This window comes from Homarus americanus, unplaced genomic scaffold (genome assembly GCF_018991925.1).
Source record: "Homarus americanus isolate GMGI-L3 unplaced genomic scaffold, GMGI_Hamer_2.0 scaffold5831, whole genome shotgun sequence".
Classification (NCBI taxonomy): domain Eukaryota; kingdom Metazoa; phylum Arthropoda; class Malacostraca; order Decapoda; family Nephropidae; genus Homarus; species Homarus americanus.
In genome coordinates, this window is record NW_024719604.1 from 441,531 (window position 1) to 463,683 (window position 22,153).

At 42.7% G+C, this 22,153-nt stretch overlaps 1 protein-coding gene across 1 annotated transcript in view; it reads right to left on the bottom strand.

The window, feature by feature from the left end:
• LOC121860155 (proteoglycan 4-like) overlaps nucleotides 1–22,153 on the bottom strand; it is a 47,294-nt gene that overhangs the window by 13,242 nt on the left and 11,899 nt on the right. Inside the window, exons 2-3 of the mRNA XM_042357211.1 lie at nucleotides 15,083–15,190; nucleotides 13,783–14,019 (exon numbers count right to left, since the gene is read on the bottom strand). Coding sequence (XP_042213145.1) covers nucleotides 13,783–14,019; nucleotides 15,083–15,190 — 345 coding nt within the window. The remainder of the gene's footprint in view (nucleotides 1–13,782; nucleotides 14,020–15,082; nucleotides 15,191–22,153) is intronic.

Consider the following 22,153-nt stretch of genomic DNA (forward strand, 5'->3'; position numbering starts at 1 on the left):
ATCATTTTCTTGACGTTTCGTGTAAGTAGAAAAAATTAAGTCATTTTTCTCATGTTTTTTTTCCCACCTGTTATTCGTATTTTTTTCTAATTCTAATCTTTATTGAATATTCATCTACTTCTGTTTTTATCAATCTGTTGCTTATTTACTATATTTTGTTATTTCCGTTTTATTATTAATTGTATGTTAATTTATTTTATTTATCTTAGCTTTTTAAATTATTTGTTTCTGCTATTATTGTTTTTATTTGTTGTTATTTCCATTATATTTTTATTTATTATTCCTGTCTTTCTTTGTTTCTTACGCCTATTATCGCCTATTGTGTCTTACGCCTATTTTCATTTTGTTTTTGTTTGTATCTTTTATAATTTTTTTATTTACTATTTTGTTAATATTTTTCCTCTGTTATTAATTTCTTTCTTTACGTCTCATTTTGGTTTCTTCTATTTTCACTTTTATTAAAAATTTCATCTGGTTCCAATTATTTGCTTTTTTTATTTGTTCTAAAGGTTTTATATTTTGTTTTTGTTAACCCCATTATATATTTTCTCTCTCTCTCTCTCTCTCTTTTTCTTTCACTTATTGCCTCCTATCTTTTTTGTCTCTTATGTTTTGTTTCTCTTTCACCTGTTATCAACATTTTACCGTCTCTTGTTTCACCTGTTATCACCATTTTACCGTCTCTTGTTTCACCTGTTATCAACATTTTACCGTCTCTTGTTTCACCTGTTATCAACATTTTACCGTCTCTTGTTTCACCTGTTATCACCATTTTACCGTCTCTTGTTTCACTTGTTATCACCATCTCCCCAGGTTCATAAGGGGTGTATATTCGCCTAGTGTGTGTGGTCGAGGTGTAGTGTGTGGGGTGGTGAGCCCTGAGGGTGTGTGTACATCACCCCAGGGACCTGTTGAGGTGGTGGGGGGAGAGGGGGAGAAGATAGGGGAGGAGGAGAGGGGTAGAGGAGAGGAGGGAAGAGGGAGAAGGCTAAAGAGATGACGGGTGACAGAAAGGAAGGGAAAGGGGGGGGAAGAAGAGGGAGAGTAGGAAGGGAAGAGAGAGGGAAGGACGGGTGGTGAGGAGAGGAGGAGGTGAAACAGGTGAGGGAAGTGTATGGAAGAATTGAGAGGATTGAAGGAAGGAGGAGAAGCAACAGGAAGAGGGTTAAAAAGAGGGGAGGAAGATAAGTGGGATGAGGAGGCAAAGGAAGAGGGGGAGAGAGAGGAAATAGGAGTAAAGATTTGGAAGAGGACTCAGGAAAGCAAGGAAAAGAAGAGGGTAGGAATAACGAGAGACAAACGAGAAGAGAGGTAGAGGGAAGGAAGATAGGCAGATAGAAAAGAATAAAGAATGAGACGCAGGGAAAAAGAAGAAGGGAAGTAAGGATAAGAACAACAGAGAAGGAAGAAGAAGTGAAGGACATAGGAGGTAAGGAAATGAGGGAGGAAAGAAGGAGGGGTAGACATAACGTGGTGGTGCTAGGTAGTGGACCACCTGGGACCTCCTGTGGTAGGGGGGGAGGAATGAGGGAGATAAAGGAGATGGAGAAGAGGGAGGAAGGAGGAGTGAGAGAAAGGCGGATGTGGTAGAAAATTAAGAGACCATAAATAATAGAAAAGAAGAGAGAAAGAGAAACAAAGAAGGAAGAAAAAACTGTACGAACAACAGCAAGAAAATGAGAAGACTGGGAGAGATAATCGTAAAAGAACGGAGATAAAGAGAAGGAGGAACGACAGAGACGAGAGAAAAAGAAATAGAGAAGGGGAGAAGAACATGATAAATAAGGAGGAGGACAGAGATTGGAAGTAGAAAGGGAAATGCAATGAGAAAGAGGGAGAAGGGAAGGGGAGGAGATGGGAAGGAGTAGTAAAGTTTGAGAAGGGGGAGAGAGGAAAATTGGAGATAAAAACCAAAGAGAAGACGAGAAAACAAGAGATAATAAGAAAGAAGAGGGAAAGGAAAACGGACGAGAAAGTACGGAAATAAAGCTGACGGAAATAGGAGAAAGTATCGTTGAGGAGAGATGAGAGAAAGTGATAAGAACAGAGTGAATAAGAGAATTTAAAGGAGACGAGACGAGAGGAAATAAGAGGATGATGAGGAATCAAAGCAAATAAGAGAAAACGTGAAGAGAATCAGAGTTTTAACTTGGATAAAGCTGTATCACCTTTGTCTTAGCCTGGGTAAAGCTACGAGTGTATTACCTTACAAAGCCATCGTTTAACCTGGGATAAAGCCACATTTTGCTCGCTTTAGCCAGGATGAAGCCACACTTGCCCTAATAATGCCAGATTACTCTTATGCAAATGATAAAACCAGAAATAGATAGAATACACTCACGAGTTTATCCCTCTTTTAGCTTAAGATAACACGACCTTATTCCCATTGATAAAGCTGGAAAAAAGCTGTTACCATAAAGTTATCCTGCATCAGGCTTTTTTGGTCCCATTTCAATGTAGATTTAGCTGAGGTAAAGCTATCTGATCTCAACTTTAGCGTAGAATACCTCGATTATTTTCGTATTAACCTAAAGAAAGACTTTTATAAAAATATACGTTACTCGTTAGGTTCTTGGATAAAGCTGGATTACCTACATAATATTTGGATAAAGTTACGTCATCTAGCATTAAGCTGGATAAAGATAAATTAACCATGTATTAATCTAAAGGAACTTTGGGTCTAACTACATTATCCTCATATTAACCCGAATTAAGCTTCATTATCCTTATAAACTTCGATAAAGCCAGGATAAAAGTGCACTCTTCGTTTTTACATTACTAAAACCATGGTATTCCCCCACACAGCTATTTTATCCTCAGAAAAGAAGGTAAAGCTAATATTATTCGTGCTTAAAGCTAACTCGTCCCATATTTAACATGAATAAAGCTAATTTGTCCCTTCCTGAACCTGGATGAAGCTATTCGTCCCTTCCTTGTCCTGGATAAAGCTAAATCGTCCCACATTTAACCTGGATAAAGATAACTCACGCCAACTTTAACCTGGATAAACCCAACTCATCCCAGCTTTAACCAGGACAAAAGCCCAGGATGCCAGACACTGTGGCTGTCCAATTATCCGGCCGAGACAAAAGTTTCCTTGCTATGCGTCTTCATTTTGGCGTGATAAATTTTTGGCAATGGGTTTTAAATGTGAATTTCCTGTATGAGTTTCTTACCATTGCATTTTTTTTTTCAATTTATTTTTAATATAATCAAAGTTTGTGTTTTTATTTATATATAATGTGTAGTAAAGACACTATGTTTATTTTGTGGTTGATTAGAGTCTATATGTTTGGTGAATTAATTTCTGTGTTTTTATTGTTTAGCAAAATAGACTAAATCATTAAAAAAATATCATTATTTCTTAGTGTTTCAAGGTTGTATGTCAGTGTTATATTAATTACTTTAGAATGTAATAATTTGTATGTTATTTGATACTTGATATTAAATAATGACGGGTTCATTAATTTTATGAGGACAATTATGCCATCATTAGTATAAATGTTAGAAACTATTAAACATTACAATATATAGTTCTATATATTATTATTATTTCATGTATATCTTTATATTATCTTCAGTTACGTGTATGAGTTTCTGAGTTGATATTATTTACCAATTAATCATTAACCACCGATGCAACGCTAGCAGTATTTACCCTCTAGGACTGTCATGATAATAACAGGGTATAACAATTGACCATCAACAATAACAGGATATAACATCTGACTATTAACCTTCACGATAAGAACCCCTCCACACTACCAATATGTAGCATGATAACGACACTCTTACACCCAGAAGAACACGACAAAACAACGACATTCTGCTCTGGCACAGCAAAGATCACAAAGACATGTAACAACAACACCGATAACATAACAACGACAAATCTTGGAGCCGATATTTTATGACAAACAAAAACACATTGTCGACATAATGTTAAGATCGACAGAGACACAACATCGACTTATCTTGTTAACGACATTTGACAACAAAGACAGAGAGATGGCAATAACGACACTTGCCAACAACAAGGACACAACAACAACGACATATCACAATAACGACACTTGCCAACAGCGACACGTCTGCCATAATCAATAATAATATAAGTTGAAGTGCGTGTCATTAATCAGGGGGCAGCTTCCGGTGATTGCCAGTCTAGCAATTGTCTGATGATGGAAGTTGTTGCTGGCCAGAAGACAGATAGTCGTCCTCATCCGCCCGCCCTCTACCGGTGGTCTTAAGGCTTATTATGCCAGGCTTTACACGTGGAATTAGGATCCTATAAGGCATTCTGGTCTCTACGTCCAGATATCCGAAGGTTTATTGTGTCATTGTTGCTACCCAAGACAAGATAGATGGCTGTCCTGACCCACACGGTGCTTTGGGCTCTGTGTGTGGTTGTCTAAAGGTTTATTTTCTGCCAGATTTTGTTGGTATGAGACAACACCTGCAGGGTATTGTACCTTCACAGTATAGCTCTGTTTAGGTTCGTATTGTCAGGTTTTAATGTAGGATTTGGTCCGGGTACGGTATTGTGGCCTCTAAGTACAGCTGTGGTAAAGCTCAGTGTGTCGAGGTCTAACGAAATCCTCCTCTAAGTTGTTTTAGCCTCTATGTCCAGACGCCTTAAGATATACGCTACAATGTTCGGTATAAAGCGACGGCCATGAGGTAGTGATTGTCTCTGTATCAATGTAATCTAATGGTTATTTTGCCTGGCTATGGGCGAGACTCAATGCAAATATCACCTCTATGTATGGGTGTTTTATGGGCTATTTTACTGTGATGCTTTGTTACTTGTAGGTTATTGTGGTCGTTGTGTGTGAATAAGTTGAGGATTATTTTGTCTGGAAGTGGAGGAGCGTGACGTTGATACCTCCATGTTGTTAAGGCTACTGAAGGATCACTCCATCAGCATTGTATTATGGGCTGTATGTAGCGGGGGGTTAAGATTAACTTTGGTGAGTATTTGGTATAACACTGTGTACCCGCAAGTTAATCAGGCTCCTGTAGTTAAGGTTGAGGTGAGGTATCGGACAACCGCAGGTAGTTGTTTGACACTTGCCCAGGTAACGTCAGTGGCCAGGTCAGGGTACAGTAGCGAGTTGTTGAAGGTCATCTTATTGTGTTAGTCAGCTTCACTTGGCACTCGTTGACTGTTGATGGTTTAATGATACATATCTTAATGTTTGCTTTGTGAGCTTGAATGCGTCACTGGGTACCTGTACGCTGTTTACGTTCTTATGTCCCGGTACTTTAAGGTACATATTACTGGCTTTGCTCATCGGAGTCTCTAGCTCGGCCTTAGAGGTCATTAGGCTACACCGGAGCTGGGTATCTACCTGACGTCGCTAAGGATAATGATCCTTATGCACCAACGTTTTAAGCTCTATTATAGGGAATTATGGAGACAGCATTAGGAGGATATCGTAAGCCATGGTAGTATTGTCTTCATATAGTTAGTCAAATCGTCACACAGGTCCACGTTGGTTGACCGTGTTTGTAGACAGTCAAGTACTGAACTCTCCTCACATTTGAGAGTTGGCGACCACGGCCTGACATTCTGTACCAGTCCTCCCAGATGTTGTGTCTCTCCGGGGACCACAACTTCATCCATCTACGTCTCTGTTTTTCCTTGGCCTTCCTATCCTCAGTTTTACACAGTAATACTTCCCCCTTTATCTCATCGTCCCTTATCACATGGCCTAAATGTCCTCTAACCCGAAAGTTTACGAGTTTGGTTCCAAAAACGGAATTGAGGACTACATTTCCTCCTTGTACACAATCGGGTGCGTTTGTTGGAGCAATCCTTGGGTGGACTAGCATCCCACCAGGTAACCGAGGTGGCAAGAATCAGGGGAACAGCGCCTTTCATGTGAACTTGTATTATAACAGGAAGTAAATTGTATACACGAATAAAAAGAACCTGCATTTCTGAATTAAGAACACCGGAGAAGACCCCAGTAGAATGGGTAAGACTTCGTAATAATTGTAATACTCACTCAAAACCTGTAGTGATTTGGTTCCGTATTTGGTAAGTTTACTGAATAGTTCATGAGGCAGCGCCAGTGTAAATACGACTACTCAGAATTTGTTATGAATGCTCAGTATTTATTAACTACACCAGTATGTACAGAATATCTCAGTATATGTCAACAAAAAAGCTTGTGTGTTTTCCGTGAACTCGTCGCAGTCTCAGGCATTGATTGAGGTGAAGTAAGTGTGGCACCGACACGTCTTAAGGCCTCGGTGCCAGTCTCTTTTACCTCGAGTCTTCGGCTCCCAGGACAGGAATACTAATGCCCAGTAGATAGAGCTTGAAGGACCCAGAGCCTATTTGTACCCATTCACACCTCCAGGGAGTGAGACATTTGTAATGAAGTTTTCTTTTACATTAAAACACTTTCCAGATTGGGGTTCGCTACCAGTTTCTAACCATGACTAGATATAAAACTTACAGTCCACAAAAACACTTTAAAATCGTGTTTAATTCTAACACATACCTACACCTCCTCAGCAGGGGTTCGACGCGGGTGTCCTAATAACCAAGACTAGTATTTAATTCGCTCAGTCATAAGGTCCCAGGAATTATTTTTTCCAGTTATCTAAAACTGTTCGTAAGGCATTTTACTGGCTGGGGATCGATGTGAAAGCGTTGATATTCAAGGCTAGTTTTCAAACCACTCAGCCAACCACTTACCATTTTGATTTAAAATTCCCTTTTTTGTCCTATCTTTCAATTAAATCTCTCTCACTACTACTTTGCTGTCACTCGGAATCGAGTATGACTTATATCCAGCTATGATACAATATGAGTTATCAGGGATGTCACCTAGGTTGGTGAGTTTTGAGGTGACTAAAGAGGCCGATACGGAACCCACAGGGTCGTCCACATTCGTTGCACATGTGGGGGGCTGCATTTAGTGCGGGAGGGGCGGTGGCAGCGTCTTTCCGGCGTTGGTGCTTGTCTGCCTCGGTTTGCAGTCGGGCTAACTCGAAAGTATTGACACCTTCTTGTGTGGTGCTCCTCCAAGCGTTACGATGTGGAGTAATCGTCTCCCAGGTGAGGGGGTCGATTTGGCACTTTTTCGGGTTTGTCTTAAGACTATCCTTATACCTTTTCAATTGCACGCCGGCGTTACGTTTACTATCCATTAGGTGACTGTAAAGTAGCTGCTTTGGCAGTCTACTGTCGACCATGTGGGTAACATGGCCAGTCCAGCGTAGTTGTTCATGGATAATGGTAGCCTCGATGCTCCTACAGTTGGTGTCAGCAAGAATACTGGCATTTGTTCTCTTGTCTTCCCAGCAAAACAAGGAGGGTGGAACGTAGACTACGTTGGTGAAAGTTTTCAAGTACCTTGAGGTACCTCCTGTATGTGACCCAAGTCTCACTGCCATAGGACAGGGTGAGGAGGATCACTGCTCAATATAAATGCAGCTTTGTACATACTTTCAGCTCCCTACAGCTGAAAACACGGTTTCGGAATCTGCCAAAGGCTTGAGACGCACATCTGATCCGGTGCTGAATCTCTTCATCGATGTCTACGGTGGTGGACAGGTGGGAGCCGAGATACGGAAAGTGGGTAACATTAGAGAGGGTAGTACCGTTAAGCTGAATGGATGGTGGAGGTCTGTCTGAACCAGGGGCAGGCTGAAAGAGAATCTGAGTCTTACGTACATTCACCTCAAGGCCGAAGTGTGCATACGCATCTGCATAGGTGTTTAGGATCTCCTGTAGGTCGTGTTTAGTGTGAACAACAAGAGTGAGGTCATCTGCATACTGAAGTTCAGTAATGGAAGGAAGTTTTCCGCCTCAGAAAGGAGTCTGTTTAGGAGGACTCGTGCGATAATCTTGCCAGCTACGGAGAGCAGCGAGATCCCACGGTAGTTGCCACAGTCTGACCGGTCTCCCTTGTTCTTATAAATATTAACAATGGAAGCGTCTTTAAGAGCTTGGGGGATTTCCTCCTTTTCCCATATATTCTCCAGGAGAGAGTGGAGACGGCTGGTTAGGAGAGGTCCTCCTGCTTTATACACCTCGGCTGGGATTCCATCAGGCCCTGAGGCTTTGTTATTTTTCATCTGTTTGATGGGAGTAGCTACCTCACCCAGGGATGGAGGATAGCTGAGGTGGGTCAGCTCTGGATGCTGAGGGACCTGCTGGGTAGTCAGGACATCCACATCGGTGTTTCAGTTGAGCAATGAATGGTAGTGCTCTTTCCAGCGCTGAAGGAGGCCTTCATCGTCTTTAATTATGAAGTTACTGTCAGATAAGCGAAGGGAGGCTGCACCACGAGTGGTTGGCCCATAAAATGTTTTAATGGAATTGAAAAATTAGCACATCTTGTGATGATCTGCATTGTTTTGTATTTCACATGCTTTATTTTTTAGCCAGTCATTCTTTAGAATGCGAAGTTCTCGCTGGGCTGCCACTTTCTTCTTGCGGAAGGTATCAACTTTGGTCCGAGCCTGAGGGTTGTTTTGCCAGTCAGTAAAAGCAGCACGTTTATCATCGACGAGTACTTTGATTGCCGGGTTATTTTCATCAAACCAGTCCTGGTGTATTCTTTTGGTCTGGCCGAGGGTCTCTGCAGGTTTATGTCATAACAGTGTTGAGAGTATCCCATTCTGCACTGAGATTCGCATTGTTTGCTGTTGGGTTGTTTATCAGCCCATGTTCGAGCTGCTCTCTGAAAGCATGTGCTACTGACGGGTCTTCCAGACGCTTAGTATTAAAACCTCTTCTGGAGGCTTGCTGCCTTCGCCGTTTTGAGGCGACGTGAAGTGATAGCTTGGCTCTGACAAGTCGATGATCAATGTCAGAGTGATCTGAGACACGCATGGCGCGGGTGATGAGGACATCTCGGCGATCTCTTTCTCTGACAATGATGTAGTCAATGAGGTGCCAGTGTTTGAATCGTGGGTGTTGCCACGAACCCTTTAACCTGTCGGCCTGCCGAAACAAGGTATTGGTGATAGGAAGGCTGTGCGCAGCACACTTTTTGAGGAGGAGTAGGCCGTTGGCATTACACTTGCCTAGTCCATTTGTTCGTACGGTTCCCTGCCAAATGTCAGCATCTCTGCCGTCTCTAGCATTGAAGTCGCCAAGGAGCGCAACCTTGTCTTCTCTGGGGATCGAAGTTAGCAATCTGTCAAGGTCGGCGTAAAAGGTCTCGTTGATGTCAACCCCTGCATCCAGTGTTGGGGCGTATGCACTGATGACAAAGGGATGACGTGAGTGATTCAGTGGGATTCGAAGCGCCAATAGGCATTTCAGTTAGCCTGTGTAGGATGTGTTGGCGGATGGCAAAGCCAACTCCATAAGTCCGGTTTCTCTCCGCAGCAGGCTTACCCTTCCAGAATAAGGTAGAACACAGACCCCCGTTCTGTGAGCTGGCCCTCATCTGAGAGCCGGAACTCGCTGATGGCTGCTATGTCGATTTTATACCTAGCCAGCTCTTTTGCTACAAGGGCGGTTCTTCTTTCAGGACGCTCATTTGTGCCAGTATCCAGAAGGGTCCTGACATTCCATGCAGCGACCATAAGAGGTTGTATGGTTTGTTTTCGTTTGGATCTTTGATTTTGACAGTGTTTTCGACCGCATAAGGATGACCTTACTGGGTGTTGTTGCCCAGTCAGCACCTTTTCAAGTGGCTCCTCGAAAGGGCTGTTCAGTCGCACAGACAGAACCGAATTGCACTGCTGCCTAGATCCCAGTCCATAACCGACCATCTTATCTGTGCCGCCCACGTGCCTGTTCCCGTAGCCATAGTACTTTTGGGGGTATAGGGGTTTTGGTGATGATGAGAGGGGTGATGAACTGGATGATGGCTGCGCGTGAGTTGGCTTATGTGGTTAGGCTGGCGCATAGGCTGCAACCACACATCTTGGCTCTCCCTTTTCCTGATCCAGTGGTGCAATTGTTGCAACGACTGGGGAGAGGGAGAGTTGCATTGGACTGCCGATAGCCCAGTTTTTTGAGTTTCACCTTAGTAGCCTGTCCATCAGGCATTGACTTTGTCCGCCGGTGTAGTCGTTGGGTTTCCACCTTGGTCACCTCTTCCGCCTATGCCGCCATTGGGGTCTTGTTGGAGCTCTGTCAGCATGTCTGCCTGATGCGGGGCTCCACCGCAGATCTTTCGTTCGGTGTTTACTCCCGTAGCCTTATACCTACCAAGGTTAACTCACAAGGCAGCAGGGCAGTGGTTGGTAGGCGCCAGAACGTGTCCACATGCCAGTGGGCCTATGCGCCGTCCCTCTGGGGCCCACTGCTACTCCGAGATCCCCTGCTGGTCTAGCCTGGGCCCACGAGGCACCCAGTTGCCGTGTGTTGCCACGAGGAGGCACAGCAGGAGTCTTGATGATGAAGAGGCTGTGTATTGGCAGGGTAAGACTTATGCAAGTTGCTTCCTTGTTCGCCACGAGAGCTAGCCGGCGGCGGTAGCTGAAAGCGAGAGGAAGCAAGCAGTGCTTGCACCTTAACACTAACATAGTGCTGCCACACTAGACGCAATTCACCACCCTGTGTGCGACACACGCACACACACACACACACACACACACACACACACACACACACACACACGGAACATAATTTTAATGATAATGTTTAACAAAACAATCATACGTATTTTCTGGGAAAATCATCCGCTGTCAAGTACAGAAGCTGGTGTATAACGGACAGTACACAGTAAGATATAGGGACCTCCGCTTTAACGGACTGTATACCTGCATTGTCGATATTTTCAGAACACGACAAACCAGTTCGAAACATGTATGAAGATTTTACTGAATAAATATCAATGAATCACCAATCGACCGTGGCTGAAGACTCACCAGTACAGGATGAAACAACAACACGGACCCTGTTCTTGGTGTGTCCAGTCAGCCATTTCTCTCAACTTCCTGTCATCAATTGCTCGCACGCGCGCCATACTTTGATCAAGAATGAATACATAATGAGGTAATTTTATGGACCTCGGACAGCGATTTGTCTCCTAAGTCACCCGTCCAATGTGTGTGTGTGTGTGTGTGTGTGTGTGTGTGTGTGTGTGTGTGTGTGTGTGTGTGTGTGTGTATGTGTGTGTGAGGGAAGGGTTACAGCAACCTGGGAGGAAATACAGTAGGGGTGATATGGTCCTGTGAAGAAGAGAGAGAGAGAGAGAGTAGAGAGATCTCCAAATAAAAGGTTGAAAGAGTATAATGATAAAAGGGGAACCAGAGGAAAAAATGGAAAGCAAGACAAAAACGTGAACAAAGAAACGCGTGGATGAAACGAATGATAAGGCAACGCAGTTAGAAATACACTAGAAACGTAGCTAGTAATTACTTCAAGCTTTTTAGAAACCAATAGAAGTGAACTAGCGGAAACGAGTTAAAACCATTGGAAACGAACTTGAAAACTGAAAACAAATTAGAAAACATAGGAAGGAAAAGGCATAGAAAGAACATAATAACAGACACATGATGTTTAGATAATAGGCAGAGAGAGAGAGAGAGAGAGAGAGAGAGAGAGAGCAAAATAAAACTCACAAGCAAATAGGGAAGAGGGGGAACAGGATAAAAGGACATGTAATTAGTAGAGACATACAAGGAGACGACGTTAAAGAAATAGACATAGCAAGAGAAAATAACCGGTAAATAAGAGGAGGAGGAGGAGATGTAATTAGTAGATATGAAAGAAACTAATATGAAACCTCCATATAACGGACTTGGATTTAACGCACTTCAATATAACGGACTTGGATTTAACGGACTTCAATATAACGGACTTGGATTTAACGGACTTCAATATAACGGACTTCAATATAACGGACTTGGATTTAACGGAATTCAATATAACGGACTTGGATTTAACGGACTATCCTCTTACATAATAGTATCCATTCGAAGGTTTCATATATAACGAACTACACTCCCTCTCATATAGTCCGTTAGGAGGAAGTGTCTTATTTAACGGACAAGAAAAAAGTGGCAGGGATATACATGATAGAATGATGAACGAAAGAGACGCAGTGAAAAAAAAAATAATAAAAAGAGACTTGGGAGAAACGAAGATGGAATAATTTATAGTGAGACAGGACACCAGGCAATAAAGAAGAACATAGGAAAAAGAACCATTAAGAAGAAGGAAGTCACAAGGAACAGAGAAGGATACGAAGATGGAGCAATAAAGAAGGACATGGAGGAAAAGGAAGGATGAAGGAGACACGGGAGACAAAGAAGAAGACGTAGCAAAGACACAATAAGACGGGTGGGAGACAAAGGATTTATGGAAGGCGTAACAAAGAAAGAATAAAGCATCGGAAGCAAGAGAAGATGCAATAAAGACAGGGAGGAAGACAAAGGAAATATAGAAGAAGCAATGATGCAATAAAGAGGGAATCTGGAGGAAGGAAAATCAAGGAAGAAGAGAGAGATGGGACAAAGATAGAGAATGAGAGAGAGAGAAGGGGGAAGAAATACGGGACAAAAAGTGAGAAAGAGAGAGGAGGCAAAAGGAGAGAGAGAAAAGGGGACACGTAGAGAGAAATGTAGATGAGAAAGAGAGAGAACAAGTAAAGAGAAAAAGAGAGAAGGGACAAAGAGAATGATACGAGACAGAAAAAGAGAATGGGAACGAAGAGAGAGAATGAGAGATGAGACAAAAAAAAGGGAAAGAAAGAAAGAATGAGAGGAGATGAAGAAAAAGAGAACGGGGACAAAGAGAGACAGAGAGGAGGATTCGAACCACTGCTCTTGATTAAACAGGAGGAAAAATCTCTTAAACGAGGAAATTGAGCAATATCCCGCATCATACACCTCACTGTCTTGTTATTGACCAGTTTTCTTCCTCTTGTATTTAATTAACTTCTAACTCAACTCTCTCTCTCTCTCTCTCTCTCTCTCTCTCTCTCTCTCTCTCTCTCTCTCTCTCTCTCTCTCTCTCTCTCTCATCAGGTGTCTTCTATTTAATTAATCATTTAGCTCATTTTCTTGTATCTCTTTCATTTTCTGATTATTATCACTCTGTCACTTTCTTCATTCTGTTTGCTTCGTTATTACCAAGTCGTTTTACTCTAATTTATGTTATTTAATTATCGACTATGTCACTTTCTTGTATTTAATTAACGACTATGTCACTTTCTCCTTAAGTTTTCCACCTTCACTTTCTATAAAATTTCAACAGTTACTTTCCTTTGATTTTGGACTGAATCACTTTCCATGTTTATAAGTATTGGTTATCAATACGTGTGTGTGTGTGTGTGTGTGTGTGTGTGTGTGTGTGTGTGTGTGTGTGTGTGTGTGTGTGTGTGTGTGTGTGTGTGTGTCTATATTAATGACGTCAGAGAAGCTTTCATTGAAGACAGTAGATATTTTTATATTGGTCAGATCATCATTGTTTTTATTGATTATTTTAAGAATATTTGTATTGGTGAGGTTGTTTATGTTTTTGACGTCACAGATGTTCATAATGGTGACGCGTCAGAATAGGTCAAGTAACGTCATAGTTTTTTCATTTGCTTTCTATTTTATGGTTAAATAAATTTCTATGAATCACTGGTCTTAACACACACACACACACACACACACACACACACACACACACACACACACACTGAGGAACACTTCATAAACCTGCATTAAAATGTTCTTGTTCATTCTCTTAATTTATTCCACGTTTCTGAACAGATAAAATTCAGTGTATCATTTTTCTGTTATGCTGTTGACAATTAACTCATATTTTGCCTTCACCGTGTTTACTTTTCCTTGTTCTCGTCTCTCACTTACGTCGCTTCTTTCATGCTCAACTGAATCACTCCCCTTCTTTTTCCTGGTCTGGTCTTGGCTGGTCTGGGCTGGGCTGACTGGGCTGGTCTGGTCTGGGCTGGGCTGAATGGTCTGGTCTGGTCTGGTCTTGGCTGGGCTGGCTGGTCTGGTCTTGGGCTGGGCTGGTCTGGCTGGGCTGCTGGTCTGGTCTGGGCTGGGCTGAATGGTCTGGTCTGGTCTGGGCTGGGCTGGGCTGGTCTGTGAACATTTTTGTTTGTTATTTGAAACACTTTTTTGAGAACCAAGCATCACACACACACTCTCTCTCTCTCTCTCTCTCTCTCTCTCTCTCTCTCTCTCTCTCTAATGTATCAATTCTGCTCAGAGTTACTGCACACATCAACTAAGTATTAATTCCTTTCTCGCTTTCATCTCTCCATTACCGCCGTATGCCTTTCCTCTTCCTCTTCCCTTCCTCTCTCATCTTCTCCCTTCCCACTTTACAACCGGAGTGATGGGACAAAGGTGGAATAGCAAAGAGATTTCATGGGAAGGTTGATGAGAGGTGGGTAGGATTTGCCCGTCAGGATTCGCCTCTAATTTAAACACAACAACAATACCTAATGCCAATAGGAGTTTGGCTGGCATTTGGAGTGGTCCAATGTTGGAGGTCAGGGAGGGGAAGGGGTCTTGGAGGGGGGGAGAGTGGGGGTTGATAAGAGAGTAGAAGGCGATTCGACACTAACACAGACAAAACTATAACTGTTGAAGGTCCATTCAATTGGAGCTAGTCTAACATTTGGAGGAGTTCAGTGTTGGAGGTTTAGGAGGAGAGATATAGGAGGGTAGGTAGGGGGTTAGGTTAGGTGGTGAGGGAGGGGGAGAGGGGAAAGTGAGGCGTCTCTAATAGAAACACAACAAGGATAGACTCATGCCAATAGCGTTGGAGGCGTCTGGCATTTGGAGTGATTCAACGGTGTAGGAGAGGGAGATTTAGGAAGGGGGGGTGATGGGTAGAGGTAAGGAGGAGAGGGGGAGGTAGGGGGGTGGAAGGGGGTCACAAAAGCCCTCTCGGCGTCTGAGAGAAGTAATTAGTGCGGAACGCTGTAAAGGCCATGAAACGAGGCAGGAATCTCGCGGTTTGACAGGATCCAGAGGAATCCTTGGGGGTGGGGGGTTGACGGGACCCCAAAAATCTTCGGGGATGGTGACGAAGAGGCTTGGCCGATCCCCAGGTATCTGTTAGGAAGGAAGGGATGTTGACCAGATCCCACTAATCTCAACTAGGGAGGCGGTAACTCGATCCCAGGAATGTACTGACCTGACTGCACCCCAAGAATCTTAGGTGTATTGGAGATGTTAATTCGACTCTAGCAGTATTGGGAGTATCCATAGAAACCCAGGATTCTTTGGGGCGGTGGGAGGACCCCTGAAAGTTTAATGTTGATAAAAGGCGGAACCAGGGATTTGCGCGGCATTGCCAACACCCCAGGAACTTTAGGGGTGTTGGACATTACCCCCAGGATCCTTGGGGATGTTGACCGTACCCCAGGAATATTGAGACCTTTGGCGAACTCGAGGGAAGTCGAGTTACAAACAGATTTCTTCCCATTCCGACTAGCAATAGGAAACCTAAGAACACTTGTGGTCCATCTTGCAGTGAACTTATCTCTCGTCCGTCCGTTCGGGGTTTATGTCAGCACGGTTACTTGAACAAGTATAAGAGGATTTTAATCAGACTAGATATTCAGGCGACCCACAACACTATCCCAGACGAGTTCAATAATCAGTATTTCCTGCTATTAATGTACAATGGACAGGGAGGGATTTGGGTCACTGGAAGCGGTAGCCTTATTGGTGCATGTAAATAAATAATTCCTTATTGTATTTTAATACTTGATTAATATTACAGGTGTCTAATTAATGGTTGTTTTTAATTACAGGTATGTCAGTCACCAAGCTGTAACTGGACCTTGTGAAGCTTATTAAGGTGAGGAGAAAAAGAGTTTTAATAGATAGATAGATAGATAGATAGCTAAAAGAACATAGTAATAGGTGGATTGGTATAGTTGGGAGGATAGGCAGGTTTATGGAGGGATAGATAGACTAGTAGGTGGGTTGACACGTATGAGACAGACAGACAATAAAATAGAAACAGTGATGAAAAGAAAGAGAACGAGAGTCAAACAACATAAGAATGAGAGCAGATCTACCACGAACCAAAGAGTCACACAGACAGGCAGACACAGACAGGCAGCCACGGACAATTATTATAGACAGTCTAACAAACTGAAGCGACAGATCTCATGGTAAAATTCTGTCCAACATCATTATGGTAAAAAATCATAGGGTAATAAAAATAGTTTAAGAGAGAGAGTAGGGGGGAGTGGAGTGGAGTGGAGTGGGCACTTAAGGAGTAAGAAGTGGAGTAGCTTTAGGCAGTGGGCAACCCTATCCTCTTTCACCATCACAAGTCACCACTATCATTACAACCAGTACCGCCGTTATTGTTACGATCACCATCATACCGTAAACGTGTTTTTTTTTTTTTATTATTTTTTTCACTTATTATTTCTCTTTGTTATATGTTTCTAGTAGTTATTCATCTCTTTTATTCATTTTTTTACTTTCTATCCTTCATTTCGTTTTTTTTCTTTAAATCTGTTTTTTCCAGTAATTTTTAAATTTTAAATTGTATTATTAACATTTATGAATTACACTATAGTAGTTTATAATTTTTTTAATACTTTTATATTTTCGTTATTTAAAACCTTTACTATATTTTATGAATTAGTTTAGTGTTAATGCTTGCTTTCATCTTTTTGTATTCTTTTTGCTTTGCTTTTATTCATGTATTCGTTTTATGTATGTATGTATGTATGTATGTATGTATGTATGATGTATGTATGTATCTCTCACTTTATCTTTTATTCGTGTTATTAAAACTGGCAGAAAGTGGAGCAGCGAGCCGCCCACACCACCGCCCTGGGATAAAAACATTGACAGACTGACACAGAGGTTGAGAAAATACTGGACGGTAAAGGAAAAGAAAAATGCACGTCGCGGTGACCTTTTTCCCCAGGTGGTACAGTACAGCCCCGGGCCTCACTCATCCAGTCCCCGGGTCTCACTCATCCAGCCTCGGGTCTCACTCATCCAGCCCCGTCCAGCCCCCCAGGCCTCACTCATCCAGTCCCCGGGTCTCACTCATTGATCCCCGGATCTCACTCATCCAGCCCGGGCCTCACTCATCCAGTCCCCGGATCTCACTCATCCAGCTGGGCCTCACTCCATCCCAACCCCGGGGCCTCACTGTCGGGTCTCACTCATCAGCCCCTGGGCCTCACTCATCAGTCCCAGGCCTCAATCATCCAGCCCGGGCCTCCATAAATCAGCCCCAGGCCTCACTCATCAGCCCGGGCTCCTCCCATCCAGTCCCCAGATCTCACTCATCCAGCCCAGGTCTCACTCCATCCAGCCCTGGGCCTCACTCATCAGTCCCCGGGCCTCAATCATCAGCAGACTCACCCTACCCAGTCCCGGGCCTCAATCATCAACCACAGGGCTAATCATCCTTCCCCAGATCCTCCCACTCATCCAGCCCCGGGTCTTACTCATCCGGCCCGGGCATCACTCATCCAGCCCCCCCAGACTTCCTCCACTGTTCAGCCCAGGGCCTCTCATCGCCCGGGCTCACTCCATCCAGTCCCCGGATCTCACTCATCCAGCGGTCACTCATCCAGCCCTGGGCCTCCTCCCCTCATCCAGTCCGGGCCTCAATCCTTCGGCCCGGGCCTCACTCACTGATCCAGGGCCTCACTCATCCAACCCCGGGCTTCAATCATCCAGCCCCAGTCCTCACTCATCCAACCCCGGGCTTCAATCATCCAGCCCCGGGCCTCACTCATCCAGCCCCGGGCCTCACTCATCCAGCCCCCGGGCCTCACTCATCCAGCCCCGGGCCTCACTCATCCAGCCACCTTAACTTAACCTACCGTTGTCTGACAACCTAATCATATCGATGTTAACATTTCCTAACCTGCATTAACTTGACGTAAACGAGCTTAGTGTTACGTAATCTAATCTAATATTCCTAACCTACCTATCTTAATCTAATTTAGAATACCTCTAACCAGACCTCACATAACCCAACCTAACCTACACTACCAAACAGGGAGGTACTACCGCCTGGGAAGATATTGGAAGCATAATGTTGTTGTCTAATGGTAGACCCTGCTGCCATATGTGACCAAGTCCAGGTTGATGATCTGACTTTCTGCCTCATTTACACACAGTTGCAGGGTCTCAATTGTTTCTCTTACTATTGACAACACAACATATATAACGTTTCTCACTCTTGATTTGTTTCATTTTCCATTTCTGTATTTATTTTTGGTTAGTTTTTTTTCCATCCTCCAGGTCCTAATATGGGTTGGTGACCTATGCCTGGGTGGGGTAATCCCGTAAAAAACTAGGCTAACTTAATCTAACCCTAACCTAACCCTACCTATTTAACCCTAACCAAATCCAATCTACCCTAACATGACCTAACGTCCCTTAACCTACTTTAACCTACAGTACCTTAACATAATCTTCCCCTGAACTAGCTTAACCTAATTACCCCTGACCTAGTTTTACTTAATCTACCCCTAACCAAAGCAAACCCAATTTAATCTACCCTTAGCTAGACTAACTTAACCTACCCTTAACCTAACTTAAAAAACCTAGCTCAACTTAATCTACCTCGTAATCTACCCCGTAACCTAACCTAACAAACTTAATCCACCCTTAATCTAACCTAACCTGAACCGCACTAAAATAAATTATCTTTATTCTAAACTAATGAAACCTAACCTAACCTATTGTGTGTAGGCATTTGGGTTAGGTTCTCCCCGGCATTATTACAACTGTGTATTGTATTTTGTAAGTTATTCGATAGTGGAATGTGCTTGGTACGGAGATTATTAACTCTGGGTGTGAGTTATAGTAGCCAGTAGTCGCACTAATAAATAAATATCGGCTTGGTGAGAGATACAGTATTTGTGATAAGAAAAATACCATCTATATGTTTTTATTATTTTATTGTAATTAATGAAAAACAGATAAGTAAGAAAGTAGAACATTAAGGGTAATTAAATAATGGGAAAAATAGAATAAGAATTGACGATTAGTTAACCCACAGTAGAAGAATAATCCACCCGTCAGTTCAGGAGAGACAAGTATGTTTGGTGACATGACAGAGTTTGTTTACACGAGGACAAGTTCTTTTGTTTATGTGTGTGTGTGTAATAATAATGATAATAATTAACGGTTTATTAAGATAACATGGCAGCCAGAAAGCTGAAAATATACAATAAACAGAGATAATAAGTTATTTATGGTAAAATTGGTGAGTGGGTCACTTGATTGACAAAAGCTTTCTGTACACAAACATAAGAAACATAGAGTCAACATATAGATTAACTGTACATCTGGTACTGTGGGAGCTGGTCTTGTAAACAGTCGTGTGACCTGATATTGGCGCCAACAGTCCTTCCCACTGTATGTGTGTGTGTGTCGTGTGACCTGATATTGGCGCTAGCAGTCCTTCCCACTGTGTGTGTGTGTGTGTGTGTGTGTCTCGTGTGACCTGATATTGGCGCCAGCAGTCCTTCCCACTGTGTGTGTATGTGTGTGTGTCTCGTGTGACCTGATATTGGCGCCAACAGTCCTTCCCACTGTGTGTGTGTGTGTGTGTGTCTCGTGTGACCTGATATTGGCGCCAACAGTCCTTCCCACTGTGTGTGTGTGTGTGTGTGTGTGTGTGTGTCATATCCTTGTGTCACCCAGTCATACGTCACAATGTCATACACTCACGTTACCTTATCATACTACGCAGTCATGTCATCCAGTCATTTAATGCAGTCATGTCACGCACAGTCAGTGTACAGTCAAGACTCATGTTTATGTTAATATTGATAAAATCACACAGGTAAAAGGGAAACAATGGAGAACCTTAGCTTTTGTCTTTAGTCAAGACATCGTCAGAGTCAACTGAATTACAGGGAATGAGAGACGCTTATGTACACAGGGTGACCTTACAAAACATGAGGTATATTTTGTCAACCTACACGATCATTTACTAAAATTCCAACCAAAGTTACACCATACTCAAAATTCCAACAAAAGTTACACCATACTCAAAATTCCAACAAAAGTTACACCATACTCAAAATTCCAACAAAAGTTACACCATACTCAAAATTCCAACAAAAGTTACACCATACTCAAAATTCCAACAAAAGTTACACCATACTCAAAATTCCAACTTTTCACCATACTCAAAATACCCAGATATTTTACACACACACACACACACACACACACACACACACACACACACACACACACACACACACACGCGGGTCACTGAGTACAAAAGAATAATATCCACAAAAAAGGTACTTGGTTTCCTCCCTCGGTATCTTCCAAGTTTCACCGCCGCTCTAACTCGACGTCGTGTTTGTGTTTTTGTGCAAGGAGTTTGTGACTGGAGAGACAGAGAGAGATGGGGGGGAGAAACAGAGAGATAGAGAGAAAGACAGAGGAAGGAGAGAGAGAGAGAGAGAGAGAGAGAGATAAGTAGAATGAGAGAAGAAGAGAGAGAAATGGTAAGGAGAGAGAGATAAAAGAAGAAAAATGATAGAGAAATTTTTTGCCGTTCAGTTAATCTCTGGTTCGTTCTTTTCCGTTCCATAACTGCATCTATATCTATCTATCTATCTATCGTATTTACTGATATTTCGCTACACTTACATTATACATTATTCTTTTTACTTGTATGTTATTCAATTTAGTAATGAATTAGTACAGTATTATTATTATTATTTATTTTTTTCAGTTTATATTGCATCTTTTCTTATAATTCCTCCCCCCTCCATGCTTCCCATCCCCTCCTCCCGACCTACCCCTCCCCTGCACTCACATGCCTCACACCACTTCCACCCCTCCTCCCCATGCCTCACACCACTTCCACCCCTCCTCCCCATGCCTCACACCACTTCCACCCCTCCTCCCCATGCCTCACCCCGCTTCGTCCCCCTTCTCCCCCGCCTCCTCCCCTTCTACCCCGCCTCTTCTCCCCACTTACCCCCACCTCCTTCCCCTCGCCTACCCTCTCATAATAAAAGACAGACTAATTATGTTGCTTCAGTAGGAGTAATGCGTCTGGGGTGTTTATCTGGTCTTCTTGAGATGAAACAGAAGATTGATGTAACGCCATATTCTTAATCTGTGTTTAGTTGTTAATTAATTCTCTCCCAAGTTTCTTTGACGTTTTGGTCAGGTCAAAGGTCGTATAGAACCTTGTGGAATACTTGCATGTTCTTCACGTCTGATGATCTTTAGTTGAGAGATGTCTTGACCTCTTGAGTATGATGACTTGACCTCTTGAGTATGGTGACTTGACCTTTTGAGTGTGATGGCTTGACCTCTTGAGTATGATGACTTGGCCTCTTGAGTATGATGACTTGACCTCTTCACTATGATGACTTGACCTTTTGAGTATGATGGCTTGACCTCTTGAGTATGATGACTTGACATTTTGAGTATGATGGCTTGACCTCTTGAGTTTGATGACTTGACCTCTTCACTATGATGACCTGACCTTTTGAGTACGATGATTTTTACCTCTGGAGGACGATGATTTCACCTGTTGAGTACGGTGATTTGACCTTTTGAGTACGATGACTACTTTTTGAGTATGTTGACTTTATCACCTCAAGTACGATGACTTGACCTTTTGAGTACGATGTTTTGACTTCTTGAGGACGAGAATTTGACCTTTTGAGTACAATGACTTAAAGCTTTAGTACGATAAATTTACCACTTGAGTACGATGACTAACATATGTTAATCTCATGAGTTCGGGAACTTAACTACGTGAGTACAATGTTATCTTACTCAAGGGAAATGGCCATCGTAATCAAGAGAATTTTTAATTGCACTCTAGAGATTTATTCCTCGTACTCAATGGGTTAAATATATTACTTATTGGGCTGGATGGGGTTAGGTCATCGTACTCAAGGGGTCAGAACTCTGTACTCAAGGGGTTAATTCTTGCTCTGAAGGGGTTAAGTCATTGTATTCAAGGAGTTAGGTTATTGTACTCAAGGGGTTGATCAACACACTCAAGTGCGTGTTATTGTACTCAAGGGGTTAGATCAACACACTCAAGTGCTTGTTATTGTACTCAAGGGGTTAGATCAACATACTCAAGTGCTTGTTATTGTACTCAAGGGGTTAGATCAACACACTCAAGTGCGTGTTATTGTACTCAAGAGGTCATGTTATTGTACTCAAGTGGAAATTTTTCGCCTTCAAGGGGTTAACACGCATAAAATGAATATGAACA